At 41.6% G+C, this 18,504-nt stretch overlaps 1 protein-coding gene across 2 annotated transcripts in view; it reads left to right on the top strand.

Annotated features, from left to right (window-relative positions):
• Nucleotides 1-18,504, top strand: part of TRABD (TraB domain containing) — a 64,389-nt gene that overhangs the window by 29,991 nt on the left and 15,894 nt on the right. For both annotated transcript variants that reach the window (XM_069764942.1, XM_069764943.1), the window contains exons 5-8: nucleotides 9,030-9,170; nucleotides 9,495-9,605; nucleotides 10,374-10,513; nucleotides 10,609-10,781. In XM_069764942.1, coding sequence (XP_069621043.1) covers nucleotides 9,030-9,170; nucleotides 9,495-9,605; nucleotides 10,374-10,513; nucleotides 10,609-10,781 — 565 coding nt within the window. The remainder of the gene's footprint in view (nucleotides 1-9,029; nucleotides 9,171-9,494; nucleotides 9,606-10,373; nucleotides 10,514-10,608; nucleotides 10,782-18,504) is intronic.

Raw genomic sequence — 18,504 nt, 5'->3', positions numbered from 1 at the left:
ATATATATATATATATATATATATATATATATATATATATATATATATATATATATATATATATATATATATATATATATATATATATATATATATGTATATATATGTATATATATATGTATATATGTATATATATATGTATATATATAAAAATGACGACCTAATGTTATCAAATGCAGTGTAGTACCTGTGGGATCAAAATGCTCACTATAGCCCAGGATAAAATCCTTGAGGGGTGCAGTTTACAAAATTGGGTCACGTGTGGGTGGTTTCTGCGGTTTAGGCACCTTAAGGGCCCTGCAAATATGATATAGCGCCCGCAATCTACTTAAGACATATGTGTGTTCCAAATTTGCCCATTCCGTTCCGAGCCCTGCCTTTTGTCCAAGCACAACTTTTTGACTACATGTGGGGTTTTTACGCACTTGTAAGAAAATGGTTACAAACTATGGGGTCCACTTTTTGGTGTTACCTCTTGCAAAAGTTAAAAAATTGGTGCTAAAGCAACATTTTTGATGTAAAAAAATATTTTTTTCCATTCCACTTTGCGTTAACCCCTTTCTGCCATCAGATGGAATAGTACGTCCGATGGCAGAACCCCCGCTTTGATACGGGCTCCAGTGGTGAGCCCGCATCAAAGCTGGGACATGTCAGCTGTTCTGAACAGGTGATATGTGCCTGCAATAGGCGCGGGCAGAATCGCGATCCGCCCAAGCCTATTAACTAGTTAAATGCCACTGTCAAACTCTGACAGCAGCATTTAACAATCACATCCGGCCAGAAATGCACGCACCACTGAGCCCTTTCACGTCATCGGGGGTCATCGGTGCGTCTGTATAACAACCAGAGGTCTCCAGCAGACCTCTATGGTTGTTGATGCCGGATTGCTGTGAGCTGGTCGGCGCTCATAGCAATGCAGTAATTTTGCTACATAGAGGCGATCTGAGCATCGCTCCTATGTAGCAGAGCCGATCAGGCTATGGCAGCTTCTAGTCTCCCATGGAGGCTATTGAAGCATGGCAAAAGTACAAAAAATGTTTTTAAAAATATGAAAAAAATAAAAAGGTGTATGTATGTATGTATATATGTGTGTGTGTTCAAATCACCCCCCTTCGCCCCCACTCAAAAAAACAATACAAAAAAAAATCAAACATACACATATTTGGTATTGCTGCGTTCAGATTAGCTTGATCTATAAAAAAAATAAAAAAATTAACTTGATCACTGAACGGCATAGCGACAAAAAAAAAGTCAAAAGGCCAGAATTACTTTTTTTTGGTCGCTGCGACATTGCATTAAAATGCAATAACAGGCGATCAAAAGAACGTATCTGCACCGAAATGGTATAATTAAAAACGTCAGCTCGGCACTGAAAAAATAATCCCTCACCCAACCCCAGATCACGAAAAATGGAGATGCTACGGGTATCGGAAAATGGCGCAATTTTATTATTATTTTTATTTTTTTTTTAATCAAAGTTGGGAATTTTTTTCACCACTTAGAAAAAAAATAACCGAGACATGTTAGGTGTCTATGAACTCGGAATAACCTGGAGAATCATAATGGCAGGTCAGTTTTAGCAAGAAAGCCAAAAAAAAACTAGTTGGACTGCACCTTTTTTGCAATTTCACTGCACTTGGAATTTTTTTCCCGTTTTCTGGTACACAACATGGTAAAACCAATGGTGTCGTTCAAAGTATAACTTGTCCTGCAAAAAATAAGCCCTCACATGACCATATTGACGTAGAAATAAAAAAGTTATGGCTCTGGGAAGGAGGCGAGGAAGAAACGAAAACGCAAAACCGAAAAAAGCCCCGGTCATTAAGGGGTTAATTCCTATGTAGCACCTGAATGATTAAAAAATTTCCTGACAGCAGTTTTGAAGTATTTGAGGGGTTTGTTCTTTAAGATGGTATCAGTTTTGGGGAGTTTCCAATATATAGACTCCTTCAAAGTCCATTTAAACCTAAATAGTTCCCTAAAGAAACAGGTTTTGTAAATTTGTTTAAAAAAAAAAAAAATAGCTGCTAAACTTTGAACCCCTCTAACATCCTAACAAAATAAATTAACGCCTGAAAAATGATGCAGATTTAAAGGAGACATATGATATGTTATTTAATAATTATTTTGTGCAGCAAGACTAACTGGTTTAAGGAAAAAAATATATATATATCTCTATATCTCTATATATCTCTCTATATATATATCTCTCTCTATATATATATCTCTCTCTCTCTCTCTCTCTATATATATATATATATATATATATATATATATATATATATATATATATATATATATATATATATATATATATATATATATATATATATATATATATATATATTGTGTGTATGTATGTATGTATGTATGTATGTATATATATGTATGTCCGGGATTAGCATCTGAACCGTCGCAGCTACAGCCACAAAATGTTGCAGTCGCACGTCTGGACCCCGAGAGCGTCATAGCCTATGTTGTGAGGCGAAATTTTAACACCGCGCATTCCAATTCATGAAACAACTTTGCCCCTATCTACATAATAAGGAAAAAGTGAAAGGAAAAGTGTTGGAGGCAAATTGACAGCTGCCAGATGTGAACAAGGGGGAATTAAAGAATGAGAGCGATGGCGCCAAAGAGTATATACCGTACAGTTGCTAAGCTGGGGCCCCGACATGGGATACTCCCAACACACACACAAAATGCGCCACACACTACCACGTGCTTGAACACATACTGTATACCACCCTCAGCACACATTTCACCACACATACACCAACCTCGCCACATAAAAGTCGAAGCACAAAAGTCGCCACGCAAAACTCGCCACATGCAAAACTAGGCTCACGCATAACTCGCCACACGTGCAAAACTTGCACACGTGGAAAAATTGCCACATGCACAAAAGTTGCAACACATGCAAAAGTTGCCTCACACAAAACTTGCACATACTCAAAACGCACCACACATAAAACTCGCCACGCGCAAAACTGCACACAACTTGCTACACTAACCAGTCACATGCAACTCGACACACAAAAAGTTGCTATTTCTATCTTTTCGTTTTGTGGTTTTTGTGTGCAGAATAAATTTTTGTCAACACATTCTATTTTGCTAACAGCAGTTATTAACCTTATTAACCTGGGCGAAGCCGGGTAGTACAGCTAGTGTGAAGATCCCATAGACCTTAAACTTTTGAATAATATGTGCAACTGTAGTAACAGGAACATCAAGCTTTTTGGAGATGGTAACATAACATTTTTCCCCCCGGGACAAAGTAAAAAAGTAAAAAAAAATAATTTCTAAATAATGGAAAAAATATATATATTATTCCCATTAATACATTTCTTTATCCAAATAAAAAAAACAAACAATAAAAGTACACATATTTAGTATCGCCGCGTCCGTAACGACCCAACCTATAAAACTGTCCCACTAGTTAACCCCTTCAGTAAACACCGTAAGAAAAAAGAGGCAAAAAACGACGCTTTATTATCATACCGCCGAACAAAAAGTGGAATAACATGCGATCAAAAAGACAGATATAAATAACCATGGTACCGCTGAAAACGTCATCTTGTCCCGCAAAAAACGAGCCGCCATCCAGCATCATCAGCAAAAAAATAAAAAAGTTATAGTCCTCGGAATAAAGCGATGCAAAAATTATTTTTTCTATAAAATAGTTTTTATCGTATAAAAGCACCAAAACATAAAAAAAAAATGATATAAATGAGGTATCACTGTAAACGTACTGACCCGAAGAATAAAACTGCTTTATCAATTTAACCAAACGCGGAACGGTATAAATGCCTCCCCCAAAAGAAATTCATGAATAGCTGGTTTTTGGTCATTCTGCCTCACAAAAATCAGAATAAAAAGCGCTCAAAAAAATGTCACGGGCCTGAAAATGTTACCAATAAAAACGTCAACTCGTCCCGCAAAAAACAAGACCTCACATGACTCTGTGGACCAAAATATGGAAAAATTATAGCTCTCAAAATGTGGTAACGCAAAAAATATTTTTTGCAATAAAAAGCGTCTTTTAGTGTGTGACGGCTGCCAATCAGAAAAATCCGCTAAAAAACCAGCTATAAAAGTAAATCAAACCCCCCCTTCACCACCCCCTTAGTTAGGGAAAAATTAAAAAAATGTATTTATTTCCATTTTCCCATTAGGGCTAGGGATAGGGTTAGGGTTGGGGCTAGGGTTAAGGCTACAGTTAGGGTTGGGGCTAAAGCTAGGGTTAGGGTTTGGATTACATTTACGGTTGGGAATAGGGTTGGGATTAGGGTTAGGGGTGTTGTTGGATTAGGGTTTCAGTTATAATTGGGGGTTTCCACTGTTTAGGCACATCAGGGGCTCTCCAAACGCGACATGGCGTCCGATCTCAATTCCAGCCAATTCTGCGTTGAAAAAGTAAAACAGTGCTTCTTCCCTTCCGAGCTCTCCCGTGTGCCCAAACAGGGGTTTACCCCAACATATGGGGTATCGGCGTACTCAGGACAAATTGGACACCAACTTTTGGGGTCCAATTTCTCCTGTTACCCTTGGGAAAATACAAAACTGGGGGCTAAAAAATTTTTGTGGTTAAAAAAAAAAGGATTTTTTATTTTCACGGCTCTGCATTATAAACTGTAGTGAAACACTTGGGGGTTAAAAGTTCTCACAACACCTCTAGATAAGTTCCTTGGGGGGTCTAGTTTCCAATATTGGGTCACTTGTTGGGGGGTTTCTACTGTTTAGGTACATATGGGGCTCTGCAAACGCAATGTGACGCCTGCAGACCAATCCATCTAAGTCTGCATTCCAAATGATGCTCCTTCCTTGATGATCTCTGCCATGCGCTCAAACGGTGCTTCCCCCCCACATATTGGGTATCGGCGTATTCAGGACAAATTGGACAACAATATGTAGGGTCCAATTTCTCCTGTTACCCTTGGAAAAATGCAAAACTGGGGGTTAAAAAATAATTTTTGTGGGAAAAAATTTTTGTTTTATTTTTACGGCTCTGCATTATAAACTTCTGTGAAGCCCTTGGTGGGTCAAAGAGCTCACCACACATCTAGATAAGTTCCTTAGGGGGTCTACTTTCCAAAATGGTGTCACTTGTGGGGGGTTTCAATGTTTAGGCACAACAGTGGCTCTCCAAACGCAACATGGCGTCCCATCTCAATTCCTGTCAATTTTGCATTAAAAAGTCAAATGGCGCTCCTTCGCTTCCGAGCTCTGTCATGCGCCCAAACAGTGGTTTACCCCCACGTGTGGAGTATCGGCATACTCAGAACAAATTGTACAACAACGTTTGGGGTCCATTTTCTCCTGTTACCCTTGGTAAAATAAAACAAATTGGAGCTGAAGTAAATTTTTTGTGAAAAAAAGTTAAATGTTCATTTTTATTTAAATATTCCAAAAATTCCTGTGAAACACCTGAAGGGTTAATAAACTTCTTGAATGTGGTTTTGAGCACCTTGAGGGGTGCAGTTTTTAGAATGGTGTCACACTTGGGTATTTTCTATCATATAGACCCCTCAAAATGACTTCAAATGTGATGTGGTCCCTAAAAAAAAATGGTGTTGTAAAAATGAGAAATTGCTGGTCAACTTTTAACCCTTATAACTCCCTAACAAAAAAAATTTGGTTCCAAAATTGTGCTGATGTAAAGTAGACATGTGGGAAATGTTACATATTAAGTATTTTGTGTGACATATCTCTGTGATTTAATTGCATAAAAATTCAAAGTTGGAAAATTGCGAAATTTTCGCCAAATTTCAGTTTTTTTCACAAATAAACGCAGGTAATATCAAAGAAATTTTACCACTATCATGAAGTACAATATGTCACGAGAAAACAATGTCAGAATCACCGGGATCTGTTGAAGCGTTCCAGAGTTATAACCTCATAAAGGGACAGTGGTCAGAATTGTAAAAATTGGCCCGGTCCATAACGTGCAAACCACCTTTGGGGGTTAACCCCCTTCCCGACCTGTGACGCCACGTAGGCGTCATGAAAGTCGGTGTGGCGTCATGGAGGGATCGCGTCCCTGCAGATCGGGTGAAAGGGTTAACTCCAATTTCACCTGATCTGCAGGGACAAGGGGGATTGGTACTTCAGCCCCACGTGGCTACGATCGCTCTGATTGGCTGTTTCACTTTCAACAGCCAATCAGAGCAATTTGTAATATTTCACCTATGAAACTTGGTGAAATATTACAATCCAGCCATGGCTGATGCTGCAATCATCGGCCATGGCTGGAAACCGCGATCTGCCCCCTCTACCGACTGACAGCAGCGATCTGCCGCCACTGTCAGTCTTTCCTCCCCTCCGTTCTGTGCTCCGCTGCCTTCCTCTCCCCTCTGTTCTGTCCGGGGCAAACTCGCTGTCCGATCCCACCCCCCGTACCTTTGGAGTCCGGGGACCCTCCAGGTGTCCGTCTGGCATCTAAGATGGGCGCCGCCATCTTCCAAAATGGCGGGCGCATGCGCAATGCCCCCGCCGAATCTGCCAGCCAGCAGATTTGTTACAGGTACAGTTTGATCACTGTGATAGGTTATATCACAGTAATCAAAATAAAAAAATAGTAAATAAAGCCCCCCTTATCACCCCCATAGGTAGGGAAAATAATGAAATAAAATATATTTATTTTTATTTTTCCACTAGGGTTAGGGTTGCAATTAGGGTTAGAATTAGGCTATGTGTACACAGTGCGGATTTGGCTGTGGATCCGCCGTGGGTTCATGGCAGTTTTCCATCACGTTTACAGTACCATGTAAACCTATGGAAAACCAAATCCGCTGTGCCCATGGTGTGGAAAATACCGCGCGGAAACGCTGCGTCTTTCCGCAACATGTCAATTCTTTGTGCAGATTACGCAGCGTTTTACACCTGTTCCTCAATAGGAATCCACAGGTGAAATCCGCACAAATAACACTGGAAATCCTGAGTAAAACGCAGTGCGTTTTTACCTGCGGATTTTTCAAAAACGGTGCGGAAAAATCTGCACACGAATCCGCAACGTGGGCACATAGCCTTAGGGTTAGGGCTGGAACTAGAGTTAGGGTTGGAATTAGGGTTAAGATTAAGGTTAGGGGTGTGTTGAGGTTAGGGTTAGGCTTGTGGATAGGGTTATGGTTAGGGTTGGTTGTGGGTTGGGATTAGGGTTAGGGGTGTTGATGGGGTTAGGGTTGTAATTACGGTTATGGTTAGAGTTGGGATTAGGGTTAGGGGTGTGTTGGGGTTATTGTTAGAATTGAGGGGTTTCCACTGTTTAGGCACATCAGCGGGTCTCCAATCACGACATGGCGCCACCATTGATTCCAGCCAATCTTGCATTCAAAAAGTCAAATGGTGCTCCCTCCCTTCCGAGCCCCGACGTGTGCCCAAACAGGGGTTTACCCAAACATATGGGGCATAAGCGTACTCAGGAAAAATTGTACAACAATTTTGGTGGTCTAATTTCTCCTGTTACCCTTGGAAAAATAAAAAATGGGGGCTAAATTATTTTTGTGGGGGGAGTTTTTATTTACACGGCTCTGCGTTATAAAATTCTGTGAAGCACTTGGTGGTTCAAAGTGCTCACCACAAATCTAGATAAGTTCCTTGGGGGTCTAGTTTCCAAAATGGGGTCACTTGTGGGGGGTTTCTACTGTTTAGGTACATCAGGGGCTCTGTAAACGCAACGTGACGCCTGCAGACCATTCCATCAAAGTCTGCATTTCAAAACGTCACTACTGCCTTTCCGAGCCCCGACGTGTGCCCAACCAGTGGTTTACCCCCCTGTATTGGGCATCAGCGTACTCAGGACAAACTGGACAACAACTATTGGGGTTCAGTTTCTTGTGTTACCCTTGTGAAAATAAAAAATTGTGGGCTAAAACATAATTTTTGAGGAAATAAAAATGATTTTTTATTTTCATGGCTCTGCGTTTGAACCCCCAAGTGCTTCACAGAAGTTTCTAAGTGCTCATCACACATCTAGGGGGAGTTCCTTGGGGGGGGGGTCTAGTTTCCAAAATGGGGTCACTTGTGGGGGAGCTCCAATCTTTAGGCACACATGGGGCTCTCCAAACCCGACATGGTGTCCGCTAAAGATTGGAGCCAATTTTTCATTCATAAAGTCAAATTGCGCTCCTTCCCTTCAGAGCCCTGTCATGCGCCCAAACAGTGATTTATTTATTTATTTTTTTCCCCCCCACATATGGGGTATCAGGACAAATTGTACAACAACTTTCGGGGTCCAGTTTATCCTTTTACCCTTGGGAAAATAAAAAAAATTGTTGCTAAAAGTTCATTTTTGTGACTAAAAAGTTAATTGTTCAGTTTTTCCTTCCATGTTGCTTCTGCTGCTGTGAAGCACCTGAAGGGTTAATAAACTTCTTGAATGTAGTTTGGGGCACCTTGAGGGGTGCAGTTTTTAGAATGGTGTCACTTTTGGGTATTTTCAGCAATATAGACCCCTTAAAACTGACTTCAAATGTGAGGTGGTCCCTAAAAAAAATGGTTTTGTAAATTTTGCTGTAAAAATGAGAAATCGCTGGTCAAATTTTAACTCTTATAACTTCCTAGCAAAAAAAAATTTTGTTTCCAAAATTATGCTGATGTAAAGTAGAAATGTTATTTATTAACTATTTTGTGTCACATAACTCTCTGGTTTAACAGAATAAAAATTCAAAATTTCAAAATTTTCGCCAAATTTCTGATTTTTTTCACAAATAAACGCAAAAATTACTGACCTAAATTTACCACTAACCTGAAGCTCAATATGTCACGAAAAGTCTCAGAATCGCTGTGTTTTTTTTATAAACTTTGCACGACAAAAAAAGTCTGATTTTCATTAATTTGTATTTTGTAAATTTAAATTAAAAATAATTTTTGTTAGTTTTCGAGCTACTTCAGTCACCATTAAAGGTAACCTGTCACCCACAAAATCGAAGGTGAGCTAAGCCCACCAGCATCAGGAGCTTATCTACAGCATTCTGAAATCAAAGATTTTGCTTTTTATCATGCACCAATATATTTATTCATTTTTTTAGACCATACAAGAGGTTCAGCCAGATGTAGTGGTGGTTGAACTGTGTCAGTACAGAGTATCCATGTTAAAGATGGATGAAGAGACTTTACTCAAAGAAGCCAAAGAAATAAACTTGGAAAAACTTCATCAAGCAATTAAACAGGTATTTCTAAAAGATCCAACATCCTGCATATCAATCTGATATTGAAATGTGACAGGTCGTGCAATCCTAAATATAAAATGGTCTCTAAAATTCTTCTGTACACCCGCTGTAGTTCAGCTATGTCCTTCTTGGAACATTGTGTATCTTTTCGGGCTCCATTGTATGAAGTGTGGCCGCAGTAGTGACTTATATAATGGCATCACTTATCTCTGAATAGGTGTTTATTATAAATAATGTGCTGACTTAGCATTATCATTCTACATAGTATGTATAGTGCTGCCTGCTTCATGGGTTTCCCCCCACATGTCTTTATGTTTGTGCCAGAACGGAGTCATGTCCGGCCTCATGCAAATGCTTCTACTGAAGGTGTCTGCTCACATCACGGAACAGCTAGGAATGGCTCCTGGTGGGGAGTTCAGAGAGGCTTTTAAAGAGGTGAGTCTGTTACGTACTGCTAGAATGTAGGAATATAAAGCTGTCTTAAGGGTAATCATAGCAGGTTTTCACTATGTAATCCGAGAGTGGCATGATGTAAGGACGGAGACCCTAATTCCAGTGATTTATCACTTGCTGGGCTTTTTTTTTTTTTTTTTTAATTCAGTTTTCTCTGCTGCAGATCTACCACTATTCAGAATGCTGAGTTCTGTATAACAGCACCCCATACTGCTGACTGGCTGTGGGCTGCCAATCAGCGGTGGGGGCATGAGGACTAAATGGCATGAGGCAACTATTCGTCTAGTCATAACATCCTGCTGATAAAACACTGACTTTTTTTTTATTTTTTTTTTATTTATTTAATTTTTTTTTTTCTATGCAACACATATCCAAGTAAGTGACACATCGCTGGAATCTGGGTCTCTGAACTTACATCATGTCACTCTCGGATTACATAGTTAAAACCTGCTAACAGATTCCTTTTAAAGTGTAAATGTGTGTGTAAAATATATCTCAAAATATATATCTGAGAATCTTCTCTGTTTGTATTGCTTTTTGATGTATGCGCTTTTCTGATCACTAGTATACTGATTTTGTTTTCATTGTATATCCTGTTATAAAACATCGATGTGTTAGCCATACTGATAGATAAGTTACCTCAATTTGACTCCTGTAAAAGCCTTCTAAAATCCTAGCATATGCATATTGCCCTAGAATTAGTTGTCCTAAATACGGTACTAACATTCATTTATATTGGTAACCTTGCAGGCCAGCAAAGTGCCTTTCTGCAAATTTCATCTCGGAGACCGACCTATCCCAGTAACGTTCAAGAGAGCCATTGCTGCACTTTCATTCTGGCAGAAGGTCAAACTCGCATGGGGTCTGTGTTCATTATCGGATCCCATCAGGTACAGAAGACTGGCTTACGAGAGGGAGAATATAGTGTATTTTATATATTAGATTTGTATGTGTTTTTATATTGGAATTTTGATTGTTGTTTTAGTGAGGATGACGTGGAGAAATGCAAACAGAAGGATTTGTTGGAGCAGATGATGGCCGAAATGATTGGTGAATTTCCTGATCTCCACCGTACTATAGTCTCGGAGAGAGATATTTATCTCACCTACATGTTGAAGCAAGCGGCTAGAAAAACCGAACTACCTCGTGCCTCTGAAAGTAATTACTAGTCTTATTCCCTTAATCGCTGACCCTTGATCTGTTGCTTATGGCGTCATAAACATGATCAGGGATATCCATATAAATCTGCATTCACAACAGCCATCATTATTTTCCACATTTATCACTGCTGCTTACCTGAGGAGTATTAGGTATGGCGCTATGTATACGAGGAAAGGAGTGACATCCATGGTAATGATATCCAATTATCACTTAGTTCACTAGGTGCAGCAGTTATAATAGAATCTGTTGTAGATCTAGCAGACCTCAGATGTTTAGCTGTGTATAACCCGCCGACACCACAGCTTTCTGTGTGCGTTATGTAGTGACAGAAAGCTGCTAATCAGTGCTGCAGGCGTGGTTGGACTAGGAGGCATGAGGACTGTTGTCCTGTAGTGATCATCTCCTGATGATTAACCCCTCTGTGACCTTAGACGTACTATCCCGTCGAGGTGCCCTGGGCTTATCTGACCCTGGACGGGATAGTACGTCATAGCCGATCGGCCGCACTCACGGGGGAAGCGCGGCCGATCGCGGCCGGGTGTCAGCTGCTTATCGCAGCTGACATCCGGCACTATGTGCCAGGAGCAGTCACGGACCGCCCCCGGCACATTAACCCCTGGCACACCGCGATCAAAGATGATCGCGATGTGCCGGCGGTGCAGGGAAGCACCGCGCAGGGAGGGGGCTCCCTGCGGGCTTCCCTGAGCCCCCCGCAGCAACGCGATGTGATCGCGTTGCTGCGAGGGTCTCCTCACCTCCCTCCCTGCTCGAGCCCCGGATCCAAGATGGCCGCGGATCCGGGTCCTGCAGGGAGGGAGGTGGCTTCACAGAGCCTGCTCAGAGCAGGCACTGTGAAGCCTGCAGCGCTGCATGTCAGATCAGTGATCTGACAGAGTGCTGTGCAAACTGTCAGATCACTGATCTGTGATGTCCCCCCCTGGGACAAAGTAAAAAAGTAAAAAAAAAATTTTCCAAATGTGTAAAAAAAAATAAAAAAAAATATTCCAAAATAATGAAAAAAAAAAAAAAAATATTATTCCCATAAATACATTTCTTCATCTAAATAAAAAAAAAAAACCAATAAAAGTACACATATTTAGTATCGCCGCGTCCGTAACGACCCGACCTATAAAACTGTCCCACTAGTTAACCCCTTCAGTAAACACCGTAAGAAAAAAAAAAAAAAACGAGGCAAAAAACAACGCTTTATTATCATACCGCCGAACAAAAAGTGGAATAACACGCGATCAAAAGGACAGATATAAATAACCATGGTACCGCTGAAAGCGTCATATTGTCCCGCAAAAAAAGAGCCGCCATACAGCATCATCAGCAAAAAAATAAAAAAGTTATAGTCCTGAGAATAAAGCGATGCAAAAATAATTATTTTTTCTGTAAAATAGTTTTTATCGTATAAAAGCACCAAACCATAAAAAAATGATATAAATGAGGTATCGCTGTAATCGTACTGACCCGAAGAATAAAACTGATTTATCAATTTTACCAAACGCGGAACGGTATAAACGCCTCCCCCAATAGAAATTCATGAATAGCTGGCTTTTGGTCATTCTTCCTCACAAAAATCGGAATAAAAAGCGATCAAAAAATGTCACGTGCCCAAAAATGTTTTCAATAAAAACGTCAACTCGTCCCGCAAAAAACAAGACCTCACATGACTCTGTGGACCAAAATATGGAAAAATTATAGCTCTCAAAATGTGGTATTGCAAAAAATATTTTTTGCAATAAAAAGGGTCTTTCAGTGTGTGACGGCTGCCAATCATAAAAATCCGCTAAAAAACTCGCTATAAAAGTAAATCAAACCCCCCTTCATCACCCCCTTAGTTAGGGAAAAATAAAAAAAAATGTATTTATTTCCATTTTCCCGTTAGGGCTAGGGTTAGGGCTAGGGTTAGGGCTAGGGTTAGGGCTAGGGTTAGGGCTAGGGCTAGGGTTAGGGCTAGGGTTAGGGCTAGGGTTAGGGCTAGGGTTAGGGTTAGGGCTAGGGTTAGGGTTAGGGTTGGGGCTAAAGTTAGGGTTAGGGTTTAGATTACATTTACAGTTGGGAATAGGGTTGGGATTAGGGTTAGGGGTGTGTCAGGGTTAGAGGTGTGGTTAGGGTTACCGTTGGAATTAGGGTTAGGGGTGTGTTTAGATTAGGGTTTCAGTTATAATTGGGGGGTTTCCACTGTTTCGGCACCTCAGGGGCTCTCCAAACACGACATGGCGTCCGATCTCAATTCCAGCCAATTCTGCGTTGAAAAAGTAAAACAGTGCTCCTTCCCTTCCGAGCTCTCCTGTGTGCCCAAACAGGGGTTTACCCCAACATATGGGGTATCAGCGTACTCAGGACAAATTGGACAACAACTTTTGTGGACCAATTTCTCCTGTTACCCTTGGGAAAATACAAAACTGGGGGCTAAAAAATAATTTTTGTGGAAAAAAAAATATTTTTTATTTGCATGGCTCTGCGTTATAAACTGTAGTGAAATACTTGGGGGTTCAAAGCTCTCACAACACATCAAGATGAGTTCCTTAGGGGGTCTACTTTCCAAAATGGTGTCACTTGTGGGGGGTTTCTACTGTTTAGGTACATTAGGGGCTCTGCAAACGCAATGTGACGCCTGCAGACCATTCCATCTAAGTCTGCATTCCAAATGGCGCTCCTTCCCTTCCGAACCCTCCCATGCGCCCAAACGGTGGTTCCCCCCCACATATGGGGTATCAGCGTACTCAGGACAAATTGGACAACAACTTTTGGGGTCCAATTTCTCCTGTTACCCTAGGGAAAATACAAAACTGGGGGCTAAAAAATAATTTTTGTGGGAAAAAAATTTTGTTTTATTTTTATGGCTCTGCATTATAAACTTCTGTGAAGCCCTTGGTGGGTCAAAGTGCTCACCACACATCCAGATAAGTTCCTTAGGGGGTCTACTTTCCAAAATGGTGTCACTTGTGGGGGGTTTCAATGTTTAGGCACATCAGTGGCTCTCCAAACGCAACATGGCGTCCCATCTCAATTCCTGTCAATTTTGCATTGAAAAGTCAAACGGCGCTCCTTCCCTTCCGAGCTCTCCCATGCGCCCAAACAGTGGTTTACTGCCACATATGGGGTATCAGCGTACTCGGGACAAATTGGACAACAACTTTTGAGGTCCAATTTCTTCTCTTACCCTTGGAAAAATAAAAAATTGGGGGCAAAAATATAATTTTTGTGAAAAAATATGATTTTTTATTTTTACGGTTCTGCATTATAAACTTCTGTGAAGCACTTGGTGGGTCAAAGTGCTCACCACACCTCTAGATAAGTTCCTTAGGGGGTCTACTTTCCAAAATGGTGTCACTTGTGGGGGGTTTCAATGTTTAGGCACATCAGTGGCTCTCCAAACGCAACATGGCGTCCCATCTCAATTTCTGTCAATTTTGCATTGAAAAGTCAAATAGCGCTCCTTCCCTTCCGAGCTCTCCCATGCGCCCAAACAGTGGTTTACTGCCACATATGGGGTATCAGCGTACTCAGGACAAATTGGACAACAACTTTTTGGGTCCAATTTCTCCTGTTACCCTTGGTAAAATAAAACAAATTGGAGCTGAAGTAAATTTTTTGTGTAAAAAAAAGTTAAATGTTCATTTTTATTTAAACATTCCAAAAATTCCTATTAAACACCTGAAGGGTTAATAAACTTCTTGAATGTGGTTTTGAGCACCTTGAGGGGTGCAGTTTTTAGAATGGTGTCACACTTGGGCATTTTCTATCATATAGACCCCTCAAAATGACTTCAAATGAGACGTGGTCCCTAAAAAAAAATGGTGTTGTAAAAATGAGAAATTGCTGGTCAACTTTTAACCCTTATAACTCCCTAACAAAAAAAAAAAATTGGTTCCAAAATTATGCTGATGTAAAGGAGACATGTGGGAAATGTTACTTATTAAGTATTTTGTGTGACATATCTCTGTGATTTAATTGCATAAAAATTCAAAGTTTGAAAATTGCGAAATTTTCAAAATTTTCGCCAAATTTCCGTTTTTTCACAAATAAACGCAGGTACTATCAAAGAAATTTTACCACTATCATGAAGTACAATATGTCACGAGAAAACAATGTCAGAATCACCAGGATCCGTTGAAGCGTTTCGGAGTTATAACCTCATAAAGGGACAGTGGTCAGAATTGTAAAAATTGGCCTGGTCATTAACGTGCAAACCACCCTTGGGGGTAAAGGGGTTAAAGTACTTACTAGGTTGCGTTTTGCTGTTTTAAAAAGTGACACATCTCTGTAATCGCGCTCTCTACTCTTACATTATGGTGCTTTCAGATTGCATAGCAAAAAAACTGCTGACAGATTCCATTGAAGATGTGCCATGTTTAAAGGGAATCCTTTAAACATTAAATCAATTTTTTTTTGTGTTAAACATATTTAATCTGTTTTATTGAAGGTCAATTTTTACAAATAAGAAACCAGAAATGAGAACGTATTGCATTATAAACAGTTGGATCATGCAGGACAAACCTGAAATAGAGAGGTAAATGTCCTACGTGGGAGAAGTAGGCAAAATAAGTTATGACTTTCTCAACCATAAAAAGAACAAGAGGAACCCTTAAAGTCCTCATAAGGAAGTGAGGGTGGGGTGGAAGGTACACAGAAAGAATGCAAACAACCCAACATATAGCACCGCCCAGGTGTCCAGCCCAGTGGAACACACAACACCTAGTGAAATTTATTAAAATGCGAAGAATTGTGAAACCAGATCCAAACACTCCAGAGTTTTAGAAATTTGTCAGTTCTTGTCAAGTACTTCCATTCGGCAAATGTTCATCTTTCAGTGTAACTTTCGGTTTTAGTAGCTATTTGAGTTGACTTCCAGTGCCGCGGAATCAATGAACGTTCTGCTGTTAAGCAGAAGCTAAGTATGTCTTTCTTTTGATAGCTTATTCGATAGGGTAGAATGGAAAGAAAAGCAACAAGCTTGCTGTTAAATAATAGTTTGAGAACACTTTTTCCTCCCAGAAGGGTTTAATCCTATTACGTTCCCACCATATGTGAAGTATAGTTGCCTTTTTTCAAGTTCACAATGCCAGCATGTCTCTGGCATGTAATGTTGGTGGGTAATGGTTCCACCTTGTAAGGATCTTTCTCTTACCCCATGACGGCACTAATGAGAGAGGGATCCGCCCTCAGGGACAGGAAACCCACAGGTTAAAAAGGCGGGACCTCTCCTCCACCTCAGTTCGGTTTCCTGTCCCCGACGGGGATCCCACAGAGGAATCCAGGGGCCATCGGGCCGAGTTCAGGCAGCGGGGGGCCCTGCCACGGTCTCAGGGGGATTCCTCCCTGAAGGCGCGTTCCGGGGTCGGCGGGCCTTGTGCATATGCGCGGAGGGGAGGCAGTGAAGAGGAGAAGACAGCCTGCCTCTTCCCCTTTCAAGGACTCGATCGGTAATAGGTAGCGGCGGCTACCTGGAGGTTTCCTCCGCCGGTCCATGAGGCGCACGGGGGTGGTGACGCCGGTCACCGACAAGCGGCAGATCGCAGAGAGCAGCAGCGGCTGTGGAAGCTCCGTCCCTCCTGTGAGCCGGTAACTGATGGGCGCGCGCGAGGTTCAGCGTCTTACTGCGCAGGCGCGGGGGTCACTTCCGGGGCGGCGCAGGATACCTCTGGGTAAACCGGAAGTTACCTGGCGCCGCTCTGTCAGCATATATCCGGAAGGAAAGGGGCATACCGCTGCTGAGTGGAATACCGCCATGAGTGGAATAGAGCAGTCGGTGGAAGAAATTTTCACAGGCCCCTGTGACAAAGAATCCGAAGGAGCGCCATTCGTCACGGAAACCTACGCAGCGCAGCAGCTCAGGATCCCAGCGCAGCAGAGGCTCTGGTGGATCCAGGAGGGAGACAGTGGTTCAAGTGGAGGAGGCATCCTCAAAGCCACAACCGGTATCTTCCTCACATTAGGAGGGTAAGTGACCTCCGTGAAAGTGTATATTCTAATAGGGGTTTATTGTTTCCTAGGGAAAGAAATGCCAAGGGAAAAGTAAACATAAAGTGTGCCCACTTTGTTCAGCAGATTTGCCAAATTCGTGGGTTAAAAAACTCTGTGCGTCATGTATTAGAAACACCATTAATGAGGAGACGCCGAGTTTTACATCTGAATTAAAAGACTTAATTAAAACCCAAGTGGCAGACGCACTAAAAAGCGTAAAAAAATCATAAAAGAAAACGAAAAGAAAAAACTCCAGATTACAGCTCCAGCGAGGGAGATAGCACGAGTGAGGATTCAGATAGCTCTACAGCTTCAGCATCCTCCTCCGCATCTTCAGAAAGCGGTTGCAACTGTTTCCCAATAGATGAAACGGATGCGCTGGTAAAAATGGTTAGGGCGACAATGGGTCTGGCGGACACTCGTTCCAAAAAATCCGTACAAGATCTAATGTTTAGTGGCCTGGAACAAAAGAAGTACAGAGTATTCCCATTAAACGAAAAAATACAAGCCCTAATAAAAAAGGAGTGGAAAAGACCAGACAAAAAAGTACTGTTGACACCCAAAAGGAAATACCCATTTGACGACCCAGCCTGCGCATCATGGGGAAAGGCGCCAAAATTAGACGTCGCCATTGCGAAAGCCTCCAAAAAAATTGCTCTGCCTTTTGAGGACATGGGAACCCTCAAGGATCCTATGGATAAAAAGGCCGATGTCTTTTTAAAGGGGTCCTGGGAGGCCGCCAGCGGGGGGCTAAAACCCGGTATAGCTGCTACTTGTACAGCAAGAGCTCTGATGGTCTGGCTAGATCATTTAGAAACTCAATTAAAAAATAAAACCCCGAAAGAGTCTATACTGGACTCGGTGTCAGCAATGAGAGGTGCCGCTGCGTATCTAGCAGATGCCTCAATAGACTCAGTTAGGCTGACGGCAAGATCAGCTTCTTTCTCAAATGCGGCTAGGAGAGCATTATGGCTGAAGTGCTGGCCGGGGGATCTGCAAACTAAAGCCAAGCTGTGTTCCATACCGTGTGAAGGGGAATATTTGTTCGGTCCCACCCTAGACGATGTCCTCGAAAAAGCGGTGGATAAAAAGAAAGCCTTTCCAGGATTCCCAAATCAGTCTTACAGGCGGCCCTTTCGAGGGAGAAGGTTCACACAAAGACGCCCCCCAAAAAACCAAAAGGAGGGGTGGGGAGACAGAAAATTCAAAAAAGGAGGGTTTATGTTTAACAAACCGGATAATAAAAAACAGCCACAATGAGGGTGCGCCCCAGGTAGGAGGGAGACTGACTCACTTTCTTCAAACCTGGGAAAAAATTTCTGGAAGTGCCTGGACTTTAAACATCATAAAGACGGGCCTAAAACCAGCCTTTCACACAATGCCACACAGTCAGTTTGTGGTTACACCACAAAGGAAGTCGGAGATCGAGCAACTGAGTATCCAGAGGGAAGTTCTCAGTCTTCTGGAAAAGAAAGTCTTACAGGAAGTTCCACGACGGGAAGAGACGAGGGGATTTTATTCTCCACTTTTTCTTCGAACGAAGCCGGACGGAACTTTCAGGGTGATAATAAATTTGAAACAACTAAACAAATACCTGGTGATAGAGAAATTCAAAATGGAAACAATAAAATCATGTGTCAGATCCCTTATCCCGTCTTGTTTCATGACTGTAATAGACTTAAAAGACGCGTATTATCATGTGCCAATACATCCGGAGTTCCGAAAGTACCTCAGAGTGGCAGTG

The sequence above is a fragment of the Ranitomeya imitator genome, chromosome 4 (assembly GCF_032444005.1).
Source record: "Ranitomeya imitator isolate aRanImi1 chromosome 4, aRanImi1.pri, whole genome shotgun sequence".
NCBI classification, from domain to species: Eukaryota; Metazoa; Chordata; class Amphibia; order Anura; family Dendrobatidae; genus Ranitomeya; species Ranitomeya imitator.
The sequence above is the reverse complement of the archived record's forward strand: the minus strand, read 5'-3'. Positions and strand labels throughout refer to the sequence as shown.